Raw genomic sequence first — 24,883 nt, 5'->3', positions numbered from 1 at the left:
GGATTTCTGAATAGCGATTTCCTAGTAGCGATTCTTAATTTGTAGGAATCGCTATTAGGAAATCGGTATTTTGATACATATCATTTTGCATTTCTTAAAAGGCGATTTCTATGGAGTTGCTATTTAGGAAATGCAAAATGTCATCTACATACATCTGGCCTATGTTTTCTTCTCAAGACCAATTCAACACCTTTTTGTAGATTCTTTGGACCTCACTATACTGTTAGCGATTTCTAATGCTTCTTTGAAAGATGTCTTTTTGAATGTTAGCATCCTTGATTGTATTCTCCTGTTGAAACACCATGTGACCATTTGTTCCCTTATGAGTTGCTCGGTACATTTTTTAAAATCGCATTTAGCTATCAGCACTCTGAATGAAGCAACATACATGTTTATGGTTTCATTAGTTTGCTGTTCTCAAGATAAAAACTTATGTATTCTTGCAACTCAGTTTGGGGGTTTTGAAAATTGGTTTTCCAGCCTTTTGACTGCCTGATCTAACTCCTCTTTGTCATCATCCAGAGTAAACATGGGTAAGTAAATGTTTAAGAACTTCTTGAACTTCCATTCTGAGTGAATGTTCCAAAATCCAACATTTCCTATCGGTTTCTAATATGAAACCATCAATCTTTCCTAGGTAAGCATTGAAAGTTCGAATCCACTCCTTCCACTTAAGTGGAGGGTCGCCAGGCAATTACAAAACATGATGATGGAAGATTTATGGGTTGTGTGCTGAGGACCCAAGCTTCTTCTAGTACACAAAACATTCACTACTCGAAAATGGTAGCAGAGTTTGAAAATGGAGAAATGGCTTGCTAGTAAAAACTAATGTAATAATCAGGTTACTGGAATACTTTGCTGAAAATAAAAGTAGCTACAACAATAGTACGTCTGCTTAGTTGTAGCGTTACACTCCGTACTGGGTAGAAACTGGTATATTTAATATGGCTAGCATTTGTATATGATGAACTGACAAATATCAAAATAGTTACATCCACTCAAGGTTTAGTTCTCTTAAATACACCTTAACCTGGTAACTAAAGTGATTCTTCTATATATTGTGCTGTTACTTTATATATTTGTTTGAAAAATGTATCTTGAATGTGTGTCAATATAACTAATCCTTGACACTTATATATATAAATATATATACTTTTACCTCTCTCTCTAGTGAAAGAAAAGCAATGTATGCCCAAATTTGGTTCATTGTTTCAGATGCAACAAATCAACAGATATGGCACACCACTACGATCAGTGGTAGTGTGCCATATCTGTTTATTGTTGCTGAAATAAACATCTGAAACAACACACTAAAGTTGGGCATACATCGCTTTTCTTTCCCTGGTGGGAGAGGTGAAAGTTTTTGATAGTGGGTGTCTGTTCCCGCTCTGAGGCAGCCCTGTGAATGTCGGGGTCTCTCAATAACGGAAATGATATACGTGTGTGTGGGTGTTTGTGTGTGTGTATAAAGTATTGTACAGTGATAGGATATACTGGGATCATAAAACACCAGACGGGATATCCGGTACGTTTGTGACTGAGTATTTCCCTCCACCAAGATGTAAATCAGGCCCATAGTTAGGGGCCGTAGAATCTGACTTCTCTCCCTTGCCCAAACTGAGAGCTTAAGGGAGAAATTGTTTATACTTCGGTTCTTTCTTTTGCCAATGCCCAAGTGCTTAAAAACAGGCTCAACCTTGCTTACAATATATATTAACACTTTCCTTGGGAAACCTATATATGTGTGATATAACTTTTTATTTCCTTCTGTACAAAAGATTTCCACCGGATATTTCAGTGGATGGATTCCCTTCGCACTTCCGACGACAGCACTCAGATAGTGACTTCGGTTTTGCTGAAGACTACCAGGTAATAACCACTATAGAATATGTTTGGAGTATAGATATGATTGGATTTTGGGGAAAGGGAAGGTTAGGGAATATCCTGTTACTTGTAAGGGAGAATTCCAGAGGAGGTTTTACTCCTCTGGATTTAGCAATCCTTCACAAGCCAGGGGAATTTCTGTTACCATCCTCTTCGAAAACAGGTCTCATTTTCTACATAGTTTCTACCTTTACCTAGAAGACTGTCCTAAAGACACTTTAGAAGAGTGTTTGGGACACTTCTGGGGCCACACTGAACCAGTTCACAAGAATTTACATGGACCAGAATCTAAAGTGAAAACTTAAATTGATGGATTACTAATGCAAAGTAGGATCTCTCAAATGATGTATTTGTGCAGAAAATGCATTATCTGAGCCCGAACGTCTTAGGGAAGAGTTAATTCCTCTTTAGGTGCTATATAAGTTGTCACACTCAGTCATCTTTAGCCTTCACTTAAGTTAAATTCATGTAATTTATTTATTTAAATAGGTCTAGAATTATTTAAGTTCAAGGGAGCTTCCAATCGTGTATTGTATGCGGTAGATCAAATTGCAGTACAGATATAGTAAACTTTTGAAAAGTTCCCACTTAGAAGACTAATAGCTGCGAATAGTTCTGTTTTTGAAGGTTTTGAGATATGCATGCTGACCTTAGTGCATGAAATGTACACATTTTTGACGGGATTTCTAATAAAGAAACGTTTTTCAAAACTGCTGGATCTTTAAAAACTTGTAAAACACTCCACTGCATAGGAACAATAACATGATATTAGCATTTAATTGAGCAAGTAATTACACATGGGTACTTGCACCTTCCAATAGAAAATAGAAATGTGATGAGGTTGAGAGTCATCTCAATGTTTTTATTTACTAAGGGACCCCTATAGACACCTGACAAAGTTTGCCATGCTTGAATGCAGTAGTGCTCTGTGAAACAGACGTCCATACATTGCCACAGGAGTTGAGCCCAGAGGTCACAGAACAACACAATGCATACGGTATTACTAAGCATAACCCCACGCCAGAGGAACATATTGATTTTATCATTTTGTTTGATTGAATGACTTGTATCCATCCACTGCTGACATCTTGTTGCAATGCATAATGGGTCATCTTCTCTTGATCTATCTCCTTCGTGACTCTGTTCCCCCCTTTCCAATCCTCACTCTTTTTATTTGCAAATTAGCTCCCCTAAGCATTCACTTACACCCACCTTGACCTGTCCATCCACTGCCAATACAGCTGCAGGCAGTCATCTTTAAATGTTTTTAACCATTCCAAGTTGGCCGTGTGCACATGTGGACATCTATGATGGCTATCTTGGAATCTTTTTTCATTAGGCTTAGGCTTTATTAAAAAGCATCTAAAAATGACGGCCATGGGTGCACACGCACAATCGCCATCTGGGAAGAAATATATTGGCAATGCCAATAGGTCTACACCTTGACATCTCTAGCAAGACCAATTGCCTTAGCAATTGCTTATTACCTATTTTCATCATTTTTTTAGTCTTTTCCCTGTAATTTCCTGAATCGGTTGCATTTAACATGAAGACCGATAAATGCACTGTTTTTTAAAAATTTAATAAGTCCTCTTCACAACTTTTATTTGTAAGTACAGAACTAATATTATGCTTTCTAATGTTTTAGGAATGGTGAGAACATTTTACCCTTGTTCCCCCATTGAACGCACACTGCAATGCCACTGTGTGAAAATACCCATTATTTTTCATCACTATGTGGTTAATCACTAGTTATTGGCAAAATGATGGTTGGTCAAGGGATACTTGGAGTTTATGTTGTTAACTTCTGACCTTTGTCACAGCAACAAAGAAACAACAGACATGCTACAGTATTGACTGAAGAGACATTGTTCATGCTGCATAAGATATGGTTCTGCACAGTCACTAATAAAGACTCTGTATGGTACTACTAATGGCTCCCTTAGTAAATCATCCAGTGAATTGTTTCTAGTGAGATTAGACTGATTAACACAGCAACCAAACAGCCCTGCAAATATTGGCATGAAATAGTGCATAAGACACTTGTGATTGCTACTTGGGTCGGATGCTTACAACAACAGTGTATATAGAGAGGGAACACCGGGGCAACTGTTCAGAGATAATGGGAAATGTCTCTGTGCTAGTGAAAGTCTCAAACATAGAGAAGTCTGTTTATGGCAATGGAGTGTATGGCAGCACATTGTATGCAGACCTCTTGGAATACAAGTTCACGAAACCCGGACTTCAACTAGCAGGTAGGGTCATTATTGATCCAAAAATAAAGCCCCTCTGACCCAGCACTAGGAAACCAACATCCTGCTCTGTCAGAGACGGGATCTCCTTTAATGTGCACCACATCACCTGCCCATGTTTAACAGTCACAGCCCCACACTGCTTCAACAAGATGATCAGCAGTCATAACCCTATGAGGTCTAACTAATCTTCTAAACCAAATACCCCTCCTTAAACTGTGTCCAAACACGTGACACCTGGGATCATGAGCTTCTCTTTCAAGGCTCACAAGCTCTAAAATATCATCCCCATCCTCATCAACATCTTGCCCTCTGCAGCCGTCCTCGACAGGTTTAAAAACCTTCCTCTTTCCATATCTTCACAAGCCCTCTCAAGCAGACTAATATAAAGCCTTATCGCTGACAGAGGCACATGCATAGAGAGGATTCGTTTCATAATGCACATATTACAAAATGCATGGAACGTGTCACAGAGCAAAGTCCTCGTTTTCTTCCAGAGGCTTTCCATCCTTAAAAGAGCTTGATAATGTGGACTTCCTTCTCCACTGACGGACATTTTTCTGGTCGGTCAAATTAATTATTCATTCAGATCAATGCATTTAAATGGAAAGTCAAGACCTGCCTATGATTTTTACCTGAAAGTTTGAGAAAAGAACGTGTTGAAAGTGAATCAGATTGTACAGCTACTGTCATACTAGTTAGAGTGAGATCTTCCATCTGTATTTGAAGATTTGCTAAAAAATGTTTAAAAATAAATACGTGTGCTAGAACACTAATGCACTACCCTATTGTTCACTTTTTCTCATTCATTGAAATCTGCATTATTAGACATGACACTATTGAAGATTATTGGAACTTTACCTAATTTTGTCTTATATTTAACTCTTTTGTTTTAATGAACTGTCAGCTCCTGTCTCCAATTGGCACGGATCAACTGCAGTCAGCAGCCAAGCAGGAAGAAAACCGGCCCAAGAATAGATACACTAACGTCTTGCCGTGTGAGTATACAGTTCCTTCATGTATCTTACCCATGACATGACTTTCTGGCCATGCAGATGGGGTTCTTCTGTCTCCCTTTTTTGTTCCATTACAGAAAAACATACCTTAAACTTTGTGATTCATCATTATGGGGATGGTAGTTTGGCTCTTTTCTCTCTGTGACAGTAGCCAGCCACAACCATTAATCAAAAGTTGACCATGCCTAAATGTGAGTAAGGGAAGAGGCCAAGGAGAAACTCGTGGTTCAATTTGATTTAGTTAGGATGCTCGAGCAGATAGGCAATACAATGCCAAAATAGATAGCTTGCATATCTAAAGAAAATGGGTGACAAATATTCAGTATTTAATAATCTTTGTCAGTGTAGCTCCATATGTACAAAAAGCTCAACAATGTATTTGTTAGTATCAGTCAATGTTCTCTCGTCAGTGTGAGCAGCTTTAGTTAAACATTCTTAAGCTCCCAGTCAATCTGAAAGATGTTGAGCACATTAGGGATACTACTGAATGTGCTAGGTTCCTGTCCATTACCTCTAATGGTCATTTCTGTCTGCTTTGGTAGATAGTCAGTGTGAGATGGACATTTTGAAAATTGGATTGAGAAGTCAAAATCACTAATGCCCGGACCAGTCTTATGAAACCAAAATCTGTCCCTGAAACTAGATGCATTGACTGTATTCAGTACAGATGACCTCAGGTGGAATGGAATGCAGTTGGGTAATGCCAACTCTGTCTGCTAAAGATGAGCAGCCTAATACGCTTGGAACTTTGCTGTACATCTTAACAATGGACTCCACCATTAAATGTTCGCAAGGAGAAGTCACCATATTGTTCTGCCACAAGTGGGATACTGGGGATTTTTATGGAGGCTTCTTTAGGGGAGATGGTGCCTTGGGACATTTTAGTTAATACATTTGCCCAACCAATAACCATTCATATTTGATGGTACACGTAGGGCATCTCAGCCAATCTGCTTCATTTGATTGCTGCCCACAAGAAATGAAACAGCAAAACCAGAGACCTATACAGAGGGAACCATAGAAAGAATATAAGACGTCCTAGGAGTAGCCATGGAAACCAGTGTAATAAAATATGCTGTAAATGAGAGTGGTCACAATGTCTGTCCATTTATAGAGGTTTGCCGGTGTAAAATAGGCTGAGAGACCTGGATTTTTTAGGCTGCACAAATCGAATTCTAGACATCTTGGAGTAAGCACCCACACAGCCTATAAAAACAGCCGTAAATAACATGGTACGCAGCCTGCAGACTTGTAAAAGCCTAAGCCAAAAACAGGCACACAAGAACACAGAATTACAGCTAAACTGTATTCACGTAGAGGGGTCAAAGGAGTGATGAATACGTAATAAAAAATAAAGTACATGGTTTCTGGAATGATAATATCACAAACCCACTGTACGAAGAACACATATGAAGGAATGGTGTTGACTTGGGACACAACTGTTTGTATGAGAATATGAATTTTATGAAGGCATAGGCTAAATTTAAATTTTGATTTAGGATCATTTTGCTCATACTTGCTTCCATATATTCTTTCATACATAAACAATCTGTCATTTCCAAGACATCCCCCACAATATAGATCATGGAAAGGCCTGATCTTTCTAATGTAGTCATTCACCTTCCCATACCATTTATGCCCAATTTCACCTAATGAGATATATCTTTTTGGTTTATTTTCTAGATACTGCAACCCTAAGCTGTTTAGTCATGGCATGTATAGACACTGCTTCTGTGGACAATAAAGTTTCATATCCCATCCTCAGCCTGTTAAAAGTTTCAATTATGTTGTAGTTAATTGAATGCTTTAACAATACTTTAATCCAGAGAATTGATAAATGAGGCCGGGGCGCCAAGTTGAAAGTTGTTTGCCTTTCTGTTTTTTCAGATGACAATTCAAGGGTGAAGTTGCGCTGCCTGCCCGGGGATCCCTGCTCGGATTATATTAATGCCAATTACATGCCCGTAAGTCAGGAAGAGACATTTTACAATATGCTTTCCATATCTATCTGTACCTTCCAATGAAAGGCACAAAGTACCAAAAACAATTGCTGATCATTTGTTCAAACACGTTCTGAAATATTTAAGATTACACTTTGGCTTTTGAATGTGGTATGTTTTCCTAGATTCAGTTTCCTTTGCATGGAGTGCTTGTATTATGAGATATATCTGTTTTTTGTAAATTCTTCCCCTTTACCGAACAAGTCCTTTCAGGATCAAAATATGAAACAACAACTTCTTTCCTGGGAACATTTTTCAAGTTAAAATATCCGTATTTGTTTTAGCAAACACAAACAAGTTTACTAATAATCTACATCATACTCTTGTTCTCTTAGTTGGTATCCAGACGTGTAACTCTTTACAAAGCATTCTTGAGATACATCAATCCGGAGAAAAGATAGTGAAAACATCCTTACCCATCCCCCATACTTCCTACCGCTGCTCATTCGCCTTCCCTTAAAGTACAGAGTATTTGTTTGGTGGTAACCTTTACACAAGGTGCCAAGAATTCGTTTTGGTTGTTATGACAAATAATATAGAAATCTCTACCTGTTATTCTTGTTTCATGGGATTTAGGGTATGCTGCATTCATCTGTCTGCATCAGTGTTTTTCTTCCAGTCAGACATGATGAATCTGTTTCTGTTGTTTCTCATTCTTTGTTCTCGTTACTTGGTGCCCAGATGTTATTTTTCTTCCTTCCTTTCATTTCTTTGTGGTCTTTCATGGTATTATTCTTTTTGTTGTCAATTTCTTCCTTCACTTGCCCATTTCCATGCCTTAACTGCCTTCCTTGTTCACTCTGGGAGACCCTTGTCTTCCTCTTCACCTTCCTTCTCGCATTAAGTTTGTCCTCCCGCATTCCTGTACTTCCTTGATTTTTCTTTCTGTCTCCTCTCCTTTTTCCATTTTTTGTTTCATCTGTATTCTACACTCCCATTGCTTCCTTCCTTTTTTGCATCCTCGCTCTTTCCTCTGCTCCTCGTCATCCCCTTTCTTGTATGCCTTCTCCCCTCCTTTGCCTCATTTCCCTGCCTTCTCATTTTCTTAAGGCTGCTCTTCCCTCTCACAGGGTTACAACTCTAGCAAGGAGTTCATAGCTACTCAAGGCCCACTGCCGAGCACTATTGGAGACTTCTGGCGCATGGTATGGGAGCATCGTGTGGGGACGATGGTGATGCTGACGAACTGCACTGAAGGAGGCAAAGTGAGTTTCTTTTGCAAGAGAAACAGTATTGTGCCACATAATGGACTTTAACGTGGCAGAGATACATGCTGGAATGGCACAATTGGCACCAAGTTCCTTCTATAGGATTTAGAAATAGGATTCTGAGATGCTTTTGAAGGCCATAGAGCGCTCTCATTTCACCCAATAGTATTATATTAAACTTCCCTTTTTAGGGCATAAAGTGCCTCCATGGCTTTTTAATGTTGATAGAGGAACCCAGGAGCACCACCTTTCTTGCATTCCAGTGCCAAGGTAGCCCTACGAGGTAAATATATAGGGTCCAGATGTACTAAGCATTTTAACAGTCATAAATGATCCAATCTGGTATTTGTGGTTGGTAAAATTATTATTTTCTTTCTACTAATCCCATTTTAGGAGTTAGAGAAGTTTTTGCATCTCTCAAAGTGGGGTTTCCGAATTGATAATGATCTGGTGTCTGGAAGGGGCCTGTTGCAGGCCACTCTTCCAATTACCAAAATTGTGTCATATCTATCAATGCTTTGCAACTCATTGAACACTGACATTTTACCAACACCTAAAAGATGGTAATTCTTGCTCAAAAGTGACACTTTCCCATTTGTAAATGTAAAAAAATGTTTGTTGGAGAGTAGGCAGTGATCCAAGGGACCACTGCCAACTCTTAAACATCCCTAAAAAAAAAATATTTTGTTTAAACGCATGGCTGCGTTTAAAATAAAATGCTAGCTTTATTTGAAAGCAATCACAGACATACGTGCAGCCATACATCGGATGGCCTCCATTATAGTGAGCAGCAAATTGCAACTTACCTCATTAATATTCATGAGGTAGGTCAGATTGTGACACACTACAAGTCAGAATTTTATTTAACCGATCTAGTAGTGCATAGGTTGGTTCTTAAAATGTTTTACTGGTCTCAAAATACTGGTTGCATATTGTGAACAGGAAAAACTAAATTTGGCCCTAGATCTTCAGTTCTTTCCTGAACTCCAGTACGTTACAGATCCCTCTCAGTTTTACAGATAGAGCATTCCAAGGCTGGGATGAAATTTCAGTACAGGCTCTCCCCCGCCTTCCCTTTCCTAACTCTAGGTGCTCCCAGCAAGAGCTGCCTGGAGCAGTGAGCTACTTATGATCTGTGGCCCAGCATCACCCCAGGGAGTATAGATGCGGAAGATGCGCTCTGATCCATTATTTCTGACCATCATTGGCCCCACTGAACTGCGCATGGAGCTTCTTCGATCCAATTAACTGTACGTGTTTCTTGGCAGCTGAAATGTGAGCACTATTGGCCTCTGGACTACACTCCTTGCACCTATGGGGACATCACCGTGACCGTCACTTCGGAAATCATACTTCCTCAGTGGACTACGCGGGAGTTTACACTCAAACATGTACGTGCCATGTGCTGTTACCCTTATTTTCTTTCAAAATTAAAATGTTACTACAAAGCAAGTAATTAATGTTTGTCAGAAGAAGCAGCTTCCTCCACTTTCGTTTACATTCCACCTGTGTGAGTGAGATGCTCTGTGAGAGAAGAAGATTAAGATTCAGGGACTGTAAGTAAAGTGGGAGTAAAACGTATTTGAATCCTTGAGATTTCGGAGGGGAAAGGCTGAACATGATTGGGTGGGATCTGCTAGGTCACGTGGTAAGCATGCCATCTGAACAGCAGTATGATACTCTGTAAATATTTCTCTACGGAGTCTTTACAGATTTCAGCCATTGCACTCTAAAATCACAGGCGTATATCACAGAACAAGGTGTGAAGGAAGGAACTCTGACCTGCAATTCCATCAACACATTTACTAGTTGAGAGTGCGCACAGAATTTCAGAATACTGGGTGCAAAGGCAATCACGGTGAGGCTATGACAGCCTCAGAGGTCATGAGAAAACGGGTATCAGTATATGATGGATGGGCCCATGGGACAAATCTAAGAGCCTTGTTATGTTGATATTTTTAGACTCCCCACTTTCACTTTTTTTTCTTAGATCGAAAGAATCTTTTTGTATATCCCTTCCATGCCCCTATATGGGTTTTTGGACTGTATGGTACAATTGAAAAAAAAAAAAAAGTTTTACTTTTACGATATGCATTATCTCCGTTGTGTGTCACGTGGGGGAAATGCCACTTCTAAACCCTCAGTATGTCTAGCGGAATAAATCTGGTTTGGTGCTGAGGGGGGAGAGCTATTTATTTATATCTATAGTTCTTAATAAAGCACATCGAAACCCTAACAGAGTTGCAAAGCACTGCGGAGGTTAAGGTAATAAAGATATAGCAAAAATAAAGTAAATGCAGAAACGGCGCACAATGCAGAAAAATGCATGACCACAATCTGGATTAAAAGGTTTCACAAGAATTCCCTCTTGAGCCTCAGCTGAGAAGGATGCAAGGACCCCCGAGGAGATGCCCACTTCTCAGATCCTTCCCAGTGCATGCTCCCTGTTGGAAAACTTAGGCCTCTTCACAGAAGCACAGAGGCGAGAGAGAAGGCAACATGAGCACGGGTGGGGGAAAGGAGCATACAATGAGGGAAGGCGAGGCCAGGGGCACAGAAGATGACAGGAGAGACGAGAGTAACTTGTGCGCGAGTGAGGGATAGAAGCACACAGGGGAGGGAGAATGACCCGGAGGGCAGGGAATAGAGAAGCACACAAGGGAGGCAGCTTGAGAATACATGCACTCTCAAGGAGTGCTTAAGCAAAAAGAAAAAAGTAGCTCCTAGAACATGAGCAGTGGAAGCACACAACACTACTTTGCCCATGCTCCGGGGAGGGGCAAACACATGAAGTAGAAGTAAAGCGCACAGAAGCTTACAAGAAGCAAGCAAATGCGACTAACAATACATGAAAAAAATTGGTAAGCCTTGGGCAGGCTCAAAGGCCAGTGTGAGCTAACAAAATTGTTTCCAACCAACAGCGCATGTGTTTTCAGGCAACGCCTAAAAAGGGTGTGTGCCTGTGCCCCATGATATGATTACACAGTACCATGCTGAAGTTAGGCTCACGACTGCAGGGTGATATCCCAGGGTGACTTTTCCTCGAATGAGACAAACCGTCCAGCTCTAGCCTGTATTGTACCCTGCACCATATAAAACAGAAATTATAGTGAACATGATGGTTTTACTCTGGAGTACTAAGATGAAGGCATCAAGCGTATGCAAGATTAAAACAACATAAATAAGCACAGTGATGCCGCAGCGTGGCCATTTCAAGTTAAGGGCATGCATATGCATTAAACATGCCTGAGTGCGCTTAAAAAGAGCAATACATCCCAGCAGCTGCATCATCACACTAATTTTTTCAAGTGTTAATATGGCCAAAGGGGAGAAGTGACAGAGAAGCACACAGGCGAGAGACAGCACCTGCCCACATCCTGCTTTCTCAAGTGTTTGTTTTTGGGTGTAATTTAGACCAGGTGGGGGTTGAACTGCTGCCTAAACTATCAGAGCCATGTCTAACCTGCCAAACCTACCAATGAACACGAGCTCCTTCCCCAAGGAACTCTCACCACTTAGAAGATCAAAGCCTCTTCTGGTGTAGCCACAAATGGAACATAAGCACTGGAGGGAAACAAAATACAAGTGCAGGAAGCAGCCCAGTGGTCCACTAAGCGCTATGCAAACTCTAAAACAAATGAACAGGAACAAGAGGATGTGGGTTGTAATGCACAAAGTCTACAGTAAATAGAATCACATCCTTTTTTTCCTTCTCTTTCCTAACAGGCCAAAGAACCGGGCATCCGGTATGCCAGTCACTTCCATTACACTGTCTGGCCCGATCATGGCGTACCTGATGAAACCGCCACCGTCATCAAGTTCCGCAACATTGTTCGAGAGCACATGGACCAAAGGAGAAGCAACGGGCCTGCGGTGGTCCACTGCAGGTAATGCGGCTTGCGAGGGCCCTTCAGTAAGGGAAATCTTACACCCTGTCTGAAGTCCAGTCCCACTGTCATCCAGACCTATCCTAATGACTGGACGCCATTTTCCCCACTCTGTAGATCTAATTTAAGAAACTATTCTCACTAATGTATGACACCAAATTTTGAGCTCTCGGATTGTCACTAACATGCAGAACCGGAGTTCAAGGTTTTAAATCAATGATGTCAGTTTTCCCATATTTTAAAAAGAATAATGAATATTTACAATTATTTTTGTTTAGATTAAATACATATGTATGTATTCTTTCCTGATAACCTGAAAATCTACCAGGGATCAGGCCCCCATGGATGAACATTGTTCACTCCTGAATACAACATTTGTAGCCATATAAAATGTAATTAAACAAAAATGCCTGTAAAAGCTACGAACCAAGTTAGATGGAAAGATAATAATTAAAGGGTAGATGTACAGAACCCGTGATCCACAAAAGCACAGGATTCGTGATTACAAGACAATGTGGATCAGAGTAAAATGTTTTCATGACTTATAAAGTACACTTTGCCACCCAAAAATGGCGTGTGTGTGTAATAGACATCCCTCTGTCCTTTAACAGTCATTATGCACTATATTACTGGTTTTCGCACTCATTGTATGTCAACATTTTTTAAAGCAGCTGCAGTCCTTCAAGGGACTGGGGCTTCTTTCCAAAACAAAAGTTGGCTTTCAGTGAATGGCATTGGAGGCGTATAGCTGTCCCCTGCACCACTTCTTGCTCCACCCTTTAATGCTGAAAGCCACCATTTGTAAGGGGAAATCTGTCCCTTTGGGTTAGCTTCCACTTTGCCAGTGCGTTACTGGCCCCCTTCAGCTCCCTGTAACAGATCAATGCTTTGCAACCCCAATTGCAGTCACTAATCACTGATTCCTTGCTTACCGACTGGCAAGGGAGGGAGGCATGCCATTCCATGGCCCCTGTCCTTTGGGATGGAGGTCTGCTCACTCGCAGGCCTCCATCCCTGCCTTCGCTGCCAGCCACAGTGAGTCCCAAACAAGCTCCCTCTTGAATACTAATGAGGGAGGGGTTTTTGCAGCTCCCTGCGAATGGGCTTCTTGCACCGCGACCGACAAATGATGGTTACAAGGCTGGCTTGCGAACTCACTGTGGGACGCCAGCCCTTGGAAAGTAGAACCTGACAAAGATTAAGGGAATCTGACATACAGAGCAAGGATTATTGCAAACATGATTAGGGGACATTTTTGGTAAAATATCTCCTCAGCCCTCTGAGAAGTTCTGTTTTTCAAAACGGTGCCCAAGGGGCATCAGTGCTCTCATTTTTAGAACCAAAGGAAAAAGATGCCCCTGGAGGCTTGTTTAGAGCACAGAGATTTTTTTAAGTACTTGTTTGTGTCTGGGTGTGTTTGCTCGTCTGCAGCATAAGCACTCAACTCGCATGAAAATGTTCTTCCCAAACGCTACCTTAAAAAAGTGCCAAAGTATTCATAAGGTACTCCTCAGACACCACCGGTCCAGGCATTTAGGCGAACAACAAGCCCCTTGTTCCTCTCACCTTGATTCGTGTCCTGCATCTTTTTCATTTGATTGTGCTCATTGCTGTCCTTATACCCAGCCGTGCCTCTCCACTCTGCGCCTTCCAACTCTACACAGCAGTGATCACAGTGACTCTCCACCAGCAAACCCTACTGAGGTGCTGGGGCTTGCTGAGAAACAGCAGAGCTGTGAAAACTGTTGAATGTAGGAAATAACAAGAATATAAAATAATCGTTTACCTTCTTTGTCCTTCATTCCCTCTCTGCTTCCTCTTCCTTCTCCGGCTTAACAGCGCAGGCGTTGGCCGTACAGGTACCCTGATCGCCCTGGATTACCTGATGCAGCAGGTGAAGAATGAAAACAAAGTGGGAGTCTTTTCCTTCATAAAGAAGATGAGATTGAACCGCCCCTTCATGGTGCAGACTGAGGTGAGCAGATCCCAGGGTCACACAGCTGCCACCCCTGTGGGACCCATGCTAGAGCAGCATGAGATGATTAGTGTTACTGTAGACAGATTTATCAATGCAATTGGGTATACTCCTCTAGATGGCTAGCTGTATTGCTTTGTGTGTGTGTGTGTGTATACATGTGTGTTATTTATGTGTATTTATACTTACATGTTTTTATATATATATATATATATATTTAAATAAATATATGTGTGTGTATATATATATATATATATATATATAATGTGTATGTGTACATATAGATATATATTTTCATTCAAAATGGGGACCATCCGGCTGAAATTGGGAGGCCAGGGGCTACTTGGTTGACAGCCATGGGAGCTGGGGTGGTTTACCTCTGATGGCCTGGGTCAATCCTACTATTGCTCTGCAAAATAGGCGCAGCCCCTTCATCACTTGGCACTTGATGTAATTGATCGTGAGCATTCAGAGACTTTTCAAGGAAGTTAGTCTGGTTTTACAATAGGCACAGACCCAGAAAACACCCAACTGCTCAGTTACCAGATTATCCAGCCCACTGCTTATCTTTCTGAAAATGAAAAAGTACTTTATTACAGCGTAAAACTCGGCATTGCACACTATCACACAACAAAAGGAAAATGAAAAGTACTTTATTGCAACAAAAAAACTCACACTATCACAATAAGTATCAGAAAACCAGGATATCGGTGCCAAGCTATTACTTTCAGAAGAGGATGCCCCCTTTTGGTCCCCTTACATCTCCCTTACTCTAAGATCGTACTGGTATGGGTTCTCAGTGAAGGTGGAGCGCTAACCTCATTTGTTAATCTCTCACCCTCTGTTTGGTTCTGAGGTAGGCCTCAACTTCAGACTTTGTGCCTCCCTCAATAGGGAGGAAGTGCACTGGCAGAGGTAGAGCCAAATAGCTGCCCTGCTCCTTGCGGGCAAATGCAGGCTACCCAACCGTGTTCTAGAGCAGCAGTGGGTGGCCGTCTTCTGGCGGTGCCTTTCTCCTGGGTGGACAGCATCAATGGGAGAGGGTCCTATGGGTCACAGTTGGACCACCCTACCCTGCATTGCGAGAGTTCTAGGTTCAGTCATACAGGGACGTCACAGTCACACACACTGCGGCTGACAAAGCCTCGCGGCCAGTCCCCTTTCACTCACCTCCTCTCGTAACAACTTTTTGCATAAATTGCGAGCTACCAAAAATAAAACAGATCTGTCGGTTTACTACAGGAAGGGTAACACAGTCGCTTCAGGACCTTAGGGACTTTTCACCAACCGTGACCACTATTCGATCTCTTTCACCAGCCTCGGCCGCTATTCGGTCTTTCTCAGTCCCCACATTCGCAAGCAAATCTGACCCGCAGACCTACTCTCAACTTGTCAATGATCTGTTCTAGTGCACTTAGAATCTTGTCAAAGCCCGAAGTCGAAGTTTCTTTCACTCCCTAACACACGTACCCACTCGTTGACCACGCCCGATCAACCTACTAAACCGCCCAGACCACAACATGGATCAACATACTCCGGAGTCTCTTGACCTCGCAGGGCCCGTCTCAACAACAACAACCACGTGGACCTTTTTATGCACTAAGCGCCAGACGCACATGAAGTTCGACGACTTCCCTACTCTCACACTCGGAGCTGCACCTCCGTTATTTCTATGAAGTTCGACGACTTCACTACTTCTACACTCGGAGTCGCACCTCCGCTATCCTTAAAAAAGAAAACCCTCGCAACCTTTTCACACACCCTGCGGCAATAAGCTGTGCAAGCGCAAAACCCTAACTTCACTCATACCATCACTAGTACCGCCAGCGCTGATTCCACATCTCCGTTCTCTCCATTCGCAAGCTCCGAGATCCCGGGAAAGTCGCGGTGGACCTAGCCCATCATCATCTTGTCAATCTGTTTTATCCAAGAAAAATCTAATTCAACCTCTCGAATGGGCCACAAAATGCGTAACCGTTAATTCGACACCATGTACTTTAGGAGTACAGGGTCCCAAAAGACGTAACCGTTAATTCGACACCATGTACTTTAATAGTACAGGGTCCCAAAAGACGAAACCGTTAATTCGACACCATGTACTTTAATAGTACAGGGTCCCAAAAGACGAAACCGTCCTCTGCTACCATCTACTGATAGAGCGGTCCGTATTAATAATTTTACCTGTTTGGGACGCTCTTTAGGCCGATGAATCTTTTGACTTAGTGGGAACTCTCTGTACTCTTATATCGATCAGTCGCATCAAGTCAATAATCAATATCGAACATAAGCAACACCTTGAACAACATAACACTTTACAATCAATCCAGAATACATTTGGCGAACCCTGACCTTTCAGTCAGGAATAACCACACCAGTTTAATGCAAAGTTAGTGAATTTATTTCCCTATATTAACAAAGCTAGCACAATGTAAATGTTTCTCAACACCAAATGATAAACATATATGAACATTAATAGCTGTCCATAACGTCGAAACAAATGTAATCTATGGAGCATTTGAATCACAAGGCATTCGATAATTGCAATGCAGATCACTAATACAATAATCTGTAATGAACTAATGGCATACATTTGGTCAGCATAACAAGATCTCAAATTGCATCGTGCGACAGATGGAAACCTCGTCTAACCTCAAATTAGCATCGGCATGTGGGACTTCATGCAAAAACAATTTGGCAACATTAATTTAGAAAAACTCCTAACTAGGGCTCTTACCAAAATCAGCAGTTGGTTACCTAAAAGAAACACAATGCAATTTTACAATTTCTTCTCATATTTACCAATTACGATGAGCACACAAGGAAGTCTTCGTCTCACAGGTACCGTTCTTCGGTCATCATGGGTACCGTTTCTCGATCAGCATGGGACGGAACAAAGGGGCAGGGGTGAACGGGGCAATTGCCTCACGGCAGCAAGGTAAAACTATTACTTCATGCAAAGGGATCGGATCAAAGTTACAGTCTCTAGGGCAAGAATCATTAAAAGCCTCTTTCTCTCGATTAGAGAAAGCATCAAAGTCTCTCAAAATGGCGTCGCAGCAAAGTGGGCCATAATAGCTACGAAGTCTGCAAAATGGCGGGTATCGAGCGGGTAATGGCTACCTTCTTCTCGTGCACCTGGTTTTTATAGACAACAGTTCAAGTCCTGTAGGGTCTCCATTGGAGGGTTCATAGGTTAGCTTCAAATTGACCAATCAAACACGACAGTTCTCAAGCTTTTACTTAAGCATACATTATCCTTGGAGATGGGTACGTAATTTGCAACATTGTTTTCCCATTAGCTTACTCTCAGAGCCTCCATTGTCCGCACCTGCAAGTCGACCTTGAATTAAAAGAAAATATGCCAGGCTGGCACCAACTTTAAGATAAGCATGTGAACAGTTTCTGTGGAAAAGTACAGCTCCAAGCAGAAATACACGTTTATTAGCACAGTGGAAAAACACGAGCATCTAAACCGTGAGACCAGGCAACTAGGCCAAAGCCTCCGCTAAAATAATGCTAAGCTAAAACATTTCAAACAAGCAAATCGTAGCACACGTTTATGATTATGTCAGATTAGTGCAATTCTGATTCACCACGTTATATAAAGCACGCGTATAAATGATGGCAAACTACTCTGAGGGCACATTTTGTCCCCGTACAATCTTTATTAATTTGGTTAATATCACACATGATTATTTCAGCACTACGTTTAAGCGTTAGTAAATCAAAATCTTTATTTTCTGCTTCATCAATCCCTCCTCTGATGACTACTAGTCATCACACCAAACCACGCCCACAAATTTTATTCCATTAAAATTCTGTCAGTTCCCTTTTCCTTTTAGTACCCCTAGTTTGCGCTTTGTATTCTTCTGCCATTCTTTTCATAATTTTCTCCTCTTTTCTTCTTTTAATTCTCTCCATAATCATTATTATTCCCCTTTTTATTCCCCAAATTCCAAATACACAAATTATTACTATTAATATTCCTTCTATTATTTTCAATAATATTCCATTCCAAATTCCCCCAAGCCAATGTCCCACTGAAGCTATTCCTTTTCCAACCTTCTCCCACACTCCTGGTTCTTTCAGTTCTTTCAAATCTGCACTTTCTTTTGTTAGATTAGCAAGCATAGTTTTAATCTTCACACTATTATCCGGTATATAGGTGCAACAGTGACGTGCACCAATCATTTTGCAAACGCCTCCATCCTTTGCTAAAAGAATGTCTAAAGCAAGCCTATTTTGAAGAGTCATAGCTCTTTCCGCTGCAAGCTCAGCATCTATCAGGATTATAGCACCTGAAAACTTTGTCAGCATGTTATCCACTATAGTAGACAACTTTCGTATCTTGATGGAATTCAGCACAACTCCCAATGAAGGAATCATGGCTCCAAATATATCACCTACCACAGCAGCTGCGGTCTCTCTTTTCTGGATATGATGGGATCCAGATGTCTTTTGAATCATCGATACGTCATCCAGTTGATAAACCTTTGGGAACACTATACCCAAATAACATCTCCCCCACCATCCCTTGGGAAGACGATAATAAGCATTATGCCCACAAATATAATATACACCTGGAATGACAGGGTCAAGTCCATCCAACATGAATGTCCATTTGGCCTTAAAAATGAACGTATGTTTGCATTCACTCGCTCCTACAAAAATATTGTCATAATATGATTCACCTCGATATATACAAAACTTCCCTACATGCCAAGCATCTAAAGCTATTTTCCCTTGTGTCTTTATAGCAGCAAAATCATAATTATCTACTGAAGTCCTCTTCTGCAGCTCCTTTTCTAATTTCGCCTTCATTTGAGCCCTTCTATCATCTGTGCGATCTAAAAAGCTTATTTCTACAGCAGAGACTGAACAAGTAAGGTTCTCCCTATGAGCATGAGCCGTCTCAAAAGGTTGCATTGGCTCGAAAAAATCCCTCATAATTTTGTAATCCCAATATCTTGCAGTTTCGCTTAGCTGCGCTATTATAGGAACGTAAGCAAAGGTAACATCATAATTCGAGTAAAAATACTGTATGTTAGTTTGGCCATAAAACCTAGACATTACTATACTACACGTAATCCCATATGTAAGGGGCATGTGATGATAAGTCACCCCTTCCTTTACTGATGTCGGTATCTGTGTACACACATAACAATCCTTCGCATCCATAGTCTCAACATACTCTGTTAGCAAGCGATAGAAAACGTTATACGAAAGCTCTTTCTTATCGTGCAAGAGCCTCTCATCCATTGCTAGTCTTTTCAATGGGGTTAGTTCAGTGACAGTGACAGGAGCAATAGTAGAAGCAATAATAGTCTCATTCTCACCCCTTCCATGCATTCCGAACACAATTGCCATTATTATTATTACACAAGTAATTACCAAGCCTATACACACATATTTACAAAACTTCTTTCTATTGTTTGGCGCCATGATCTGTATAGAATCAGAGAGCTAGAAGCACTTATAAATGAAACTATTTAGCAATTCAGTCACAAAGCTGAACGAGCACAATGTTCACACCGTCTTCTTCAAAAGGCCAGTCACTTATCGGTTAGCAGCATTTGTCTCAATTCGGCAATAACTCGGTCTTTATCGGTTTAGCAAGTGTCTCATCCGGTTTAGCAATGTCTCAGCTGGTTGTTTCTTTCACGTTATATTGTAGCAAGCAATGTCATTTACTCTTTCAATCGACAGAGTCTATGAAACTTTTCTTTTCTATTGGTATCTCTTCTTCTTCTTCGTTCTCGATGCTTAGAGATACAAACTCGTCAGTCCAATCATCATTGACTGCATATGCCCATTCAGGACCGGAATACCTCCTGTTTGGTATTCTTTTTCTTTTCAATTTTGCTTCTCTTTTCGATTCTGCCTCGCTGGTACTTTCCTCTTTTGTCAAGTCCTTTTCTTCACTTGACGATTGATCCACAACAGTCACTTCTTTTCTTTTCTCTTTCACTTTCGGCCTTCCTCCTTCGTTCAAACTTTCTTTACCCTTCTCTTTTATTGGTGAGATACTTAGTCTTCTCTTTGCACCATGTCCATTTGATGGACCTGCAACCTTTTCTGTAGAATCTTGAACCTTTTCGTTCTGTTCTGCCTCGTTCCCTCCTTCCGGGGAATGAACCACGTTCTCCTTTTCTTTCTCTGTATCGTCTGCTTCTGGGAAAGCCTTCCTCTGATCAGGCTCTCCTGCTTTTTCACTTTTCTCGAGCCCTTCGTCACCGTTATTTTCTTCAGGCTCTGTATCGCTTTCAGCTGCTTCAGGCTCCTTGTCACCTTCAGCTGCTTCAGGCTTTTTGCTACCCTCAGCTGCTTCAGGTTCTTTGTCACCTGCAGCTTCTTCGTCACTGTCTGAACTTTCTCCTTGGTCTTTCCCAAGTGAGTTAGTGTCTTCGTTGTCGGAGAATATCTCCTTTTCTCCTGCTTCTGCCTGTTCGCTTTCAGTTCGCTTTTGTTCTGTCTCAGCACTCGGCACTGCTTTATCAGGCACTGGTACTTTCAGCGCTTCAACTTCCTCATCTGTGGGACACAACACCTTCTTTGTGTGACTGGCGTGAATCCAGTTGGGAACCCCCGCACACTTCACAGCGGTAGTTGTCGTCAGGATCACTTGGAAAGGGCCTTTCCAACGGGGTTCCAGACACGACTTCCTCACGTGCTTCTTTATCACGACCCAGTCACCTGCTTTCAGTGCGTGTCCTAGACCTTGGATCGGTGGCAAGGTGGTCGCTTCCACCTGGTGAGAGAAAGAGCGAACCACGTCAGCCAGACCTTTGCAGTAGTCTAACACCATATCATCTGTAATATTCAAAAGCATGTTTGCGGGAACTGCAGGAAGTCTCATAGCCCTGCCCATGAGTATTTCATGCGGAGACAATCCAGTCTTCCTATCAGGAGTGTTTCTCATTGACATTAGCACTAAGGGCAATGCGTCAGGCCATTTCAAATTTGTCGATGCACATATTTTTGCCATTCTCGATTTCAGCGTACCATTCATCTGCTCCACCAGTCCTGATGCTTCAGGGCGATAGCTACAGTGCAGCTTTTGCTCAATGTTCAGTGCTTCGCAAAGTAACTTCATTACCTCATTGTTGAAGTGACTTCCCCTATCTGATTCTAAAGAGATCGGGAATCCGAAACGTGGTATCAACTCCCTCAACAATAGCTTGGCAACTGTAAGGCTGTCATTTCTACGTGTGGGATATGCCTCAATCCAGTGACTAAAAATGCACACAATCACCAACACATATTTCAGACCCCCATGCACAGGCATCTCAATGAAGTCCATCTGCATTCGGCTAAAAGGACCGCTTGCCCTACCAATGTGACTCGCGCTCACAACTGTTCCCTTTCCTGGGTTCATCTGCTGGCAAGTGACACATCGATGGCAAACTGCTTCTGCAGCTTGACGAAATCTGGGGTTAAACCAATCAGTTTTGAACAATCTTATCATGGCATCTCTCCCTAGGTGAGCTTGCCCATGATAGAACCGCGCAAGCTGTGATAAGAGACTATTTGGCAAAACAAATTTTCCGTCATGTGAAACCCATAACTCGTCTTGTCTCTTTATGCATTGTGATTTGACCCAGGAATCTCTTTCATCCTCCCCGACATTATTCTGTAATGCTTTCAGCTCCTCTATTGTATCTACAACCTTTAAGGCAAATGCTTCAGCTGGTTCGAGTTCTGGTTCATTTATCGTATTCCAATCGTCTCTCAGTAATATACAGTTCAAGGCACAAAATCTTGCGACTTGATCCGCATATGCATTTCCCAGAGACACATAGTCCTGTCCTTTCGTGTGAGCACTGCACTTTACCACTGCAACTTCAGCTGGTACTTGAATGGCATGTAACAATTCCCTTATTCTCTCCCCGTTCTTCACTGGGGATCCTGAAGAAGTCAGGAAACCTCTCTGTGACCATAGTTGTCCAAAGTCATGCACAATCCCAAACCCGTACTGGCTATCAGTGTAAATGGTGACTTTCATCAATGCAGACAGTTGACATGCTCTTGTAAGGGCAACAAGTTCTGCTACTTGTGCAGAATAGACTCCTTGAAGCCATCCCGCTTCCAAGACCCCTGTTACAGTACATACAGCATATCCTGCCTTCAAAATCCCCATCCCATCTCTTAGACATGAACCATCAACAAAAAGAATTTGGTCATTTTCATCAAGCTTGGTATCCTTGATGTCCGGTCGAGGTTTTGTGCAAAATTCAGTCACCTGAAGGCAGTCATGCTCGACGTCTTCAGCGTTCTCAATTTCAGCATTTTCTCCAGGAAGCAAGGTAGCTGGATTCAACGTAGTGCACCTTTTCAGCTGCACATTCGGTGAGCCCAAAATTATCGTTTCATACCTTGTGAGTCTTGCTCCAGTCATGTGTTGCGTTCGGGAGCGGGTCAAAAGTATCTCAACTGAGTGAGGGACCATGACTATTACTGGGTGTCCCATCACTATTCCTTCACTCTGAGTGAGGCTGATACCAACTGCTGCTACGGCGCGCAAACACCCTGGGAGTGCTGCTGCAACCGGATCTAAAGTAGCTGAAAAATACGCTACTGGTCTGTTTACGCCCCCGTGGGCTTGGGTCAAGACAGACAAGGAACATGCATCACGTTCATGGCAAAACAATGTGAAAGGCTTCGTGTAGTCAGGCATACCTAAAGCTGGAGCCCTGCACATGCATTCTTTCAGTTCAACAAAAGCATCCATCTCGTCTCCTTTCAGCTCAATTTCATCCAAAGCATCTTTCTGGGTCAATTTCAGTAGGGGTTTCGCTAGAGACGAAAAGTTGGGGATCCACTGGCGACAATATCCCACCATTCCCAAAAACTTCCTCACCTCCTTCCTTGTCTTTGGTGGACTCATCTGAAGTATGCTTGTGACTCTTTCCTTCATTATTCTCCGTGACCCTTTCTCTATTTGGTGACCCAAGTATTTCACTTTCTTCTGACAGAACTGTAATTTGGAAGGAGACACCTTATGTCCATTCCTTCCCAAATGGTTCAACAGAGCAATGGTATCGGCTGTGCAGTTGCTTTCCGTCTTTGATGCAACCAGTAAGTCATCAATGTACTGTACTAGGGTTGACTCGAATGGCAGTTCTAGTGCTTCCAGATCTTTCTTTAGAATCTGATTGAAGATTGACGGTGACTCAGAAAACCCTTGAGGAATTCGACACCAACTATACACTCTGTCTAGGAATTTGAAACAAAAGAGGAATTGGCTGTCCTCGTGAAGAGGCACAGAAAAGAATGCCTGTGACAAGTCGATGACTGAGAACCATTCAGCATCGCAAGGAACTTGAAACATTATCACAGCTGGATTCGGTACGACAGGGCAGCACTTGACTATGATGTCATTTATTTTCCTCAAATCCTGCACGAGTCGGACCTTTCCACTTGGCTTTATTAGTCCCATTATTGGAGAATTACATGGACTACTTAGCACTTCTTTCAGTACCCCCTGCTTTACAAATTCGTCAATGAGTTGGGCAACTTTCATGAGGGTGTCTTGTGGCATGTGGTATTGTGGGGTCTGGGGAAAGATCGCATTGGGTTTCACCATCACTTTTACTGGTTCCACTCCTTTCATCAATCCCACCTCTTTCCCTGTCATATCCCACACTTCTTTTCCGACTGTTTCCCGTAATTCTGCTGGGATATCTTCTTCAGTTATCATCGGGAAGAGACAAACCAGAGGATACTCTTCGTCGACTGTTTCTATTTCATCCCCCTCTCCACTGTCCTCCTCTTCCCCATCATTGCTCGTTTCTATGGTTATTCCTTCGTTTGAACACATTATCGAACATCCCAATTTGCACAATAGGTCTCTCCCTAACAGTGCTATCGGACTTGAGTCACACACCACAAACTGATGTACCCCTTGGTAGTTACCGATGCTGACTGGAACCGGATCTGTTATCGGGTTCGTCAGATGTCTGTTTGCTACTCCCACCACTTGAACTGTCCTCCCTGAGAGAGGCAAATTTGGAACTTCACTGCTCTTAACTGTTGAACGTGTGGCGCCCGTGTCAACCAAGAATGAGACACGATGCCCCATTACTCTTCCCTCTACGTACGGACCCCTTTGATCAACTTCCAAGGATGCCGCAAGCACACAATCTCCTTCTTCTCCTGAACTTTCGCTCTCCCATACATTGTTTATTCCACTCTCACTGTGTAAGGGGAACTGTTGTACGGTGCCATTTGTACTCATTACCTGACCCGTTACCTGTGGAGGAACCATCACTTGCTGCTGACTCATTGGTGCCAAGGGTATTTGCATTTGCTGATTAGGTACCATAGGTAACTGCTGTTGCATCGGCTGCATTTGCGTCATCTGCACACGAGGCATCTGCATCTGTTGCGGCTGCATAGGTTGTAATCCCTGCAATTGATTTACAGTCTGAAAATTTGCGTTTGGACCTCTCATTTTCGGTCCTCTCATTGTCTGAAATGCATTGACATCATTGTTTTGCTGACCAACACCTATACCTGCACCTGTGCCTACACCTGCACCTACACCTGCACCTTCCTGCACCACCATCGGGCACTCGCGTTTCCAATGACCGACAATCCCGCACACGTGACATGGCATCACCTTCTTCATTGCCTGCACACCCGTCACAACAGTGTTCAAATCC

General features: G+C 42.1%; 1 protein-coding gene across 1 annotated transcript in view; it reads left to right on the top strand.

Annotated features, from left to right (window-relative positions):
- The window catches only part of PTPRH (protein tyrosine phosphatase receptor type H), a 634,102-nt gene that overhangs the window by 588,814 nt on the left and 20,405 nt on the right, over nt 1-24,883 (top strand). Inside the window, exons 21-27 of the mRNA XM_069200757.1 lie at nt 1,779-1,869; nt 5,044-5,134; nt 7,040-7,116; nt 8,223-8,357; nt 9,629-9,751; nt 12,087-12,247; nt 14,087-14,222. Of these exons, the coding sequence (XP_069056858.1) occupies nt 1,779-1,869; nt 5,044-5,134; nt 7,040-7,116; nt 8,223-8,357; nt 9,629-9,751; nt 12,087-12,247; nt 14,087-14,222 (814 nt within the window). The remainder of the gene's footprint in view (nt 1-1,778; nt 1,870-5,043; nt 5,135-7,039; nt 7,117-8,222; nt 8,358-9,628; nt 9,752-12,086; nt 12,248-14,086; nt 14,223-24,883) is intronic.

The sequence above is a fragment of the Pleurodeles waltl genome, chromosome 7 (assembly GCF_031143425.1).
Source record: "Pleurodeles waltl isolate 20211129_DDA chromosome 7, aPleWal1.hap1.20221129, whole genome shotgun sequence".
NCBI classification, from domain to species: Eukaryota; Metazoa; Chordata; class Amphibia; order Caudata; family Salamandridae; genus Pleurodeles; species Pleurodeles waltl.
This window is presented reverse-complemented; position numbering and strand designations above follow the sequence as displayed.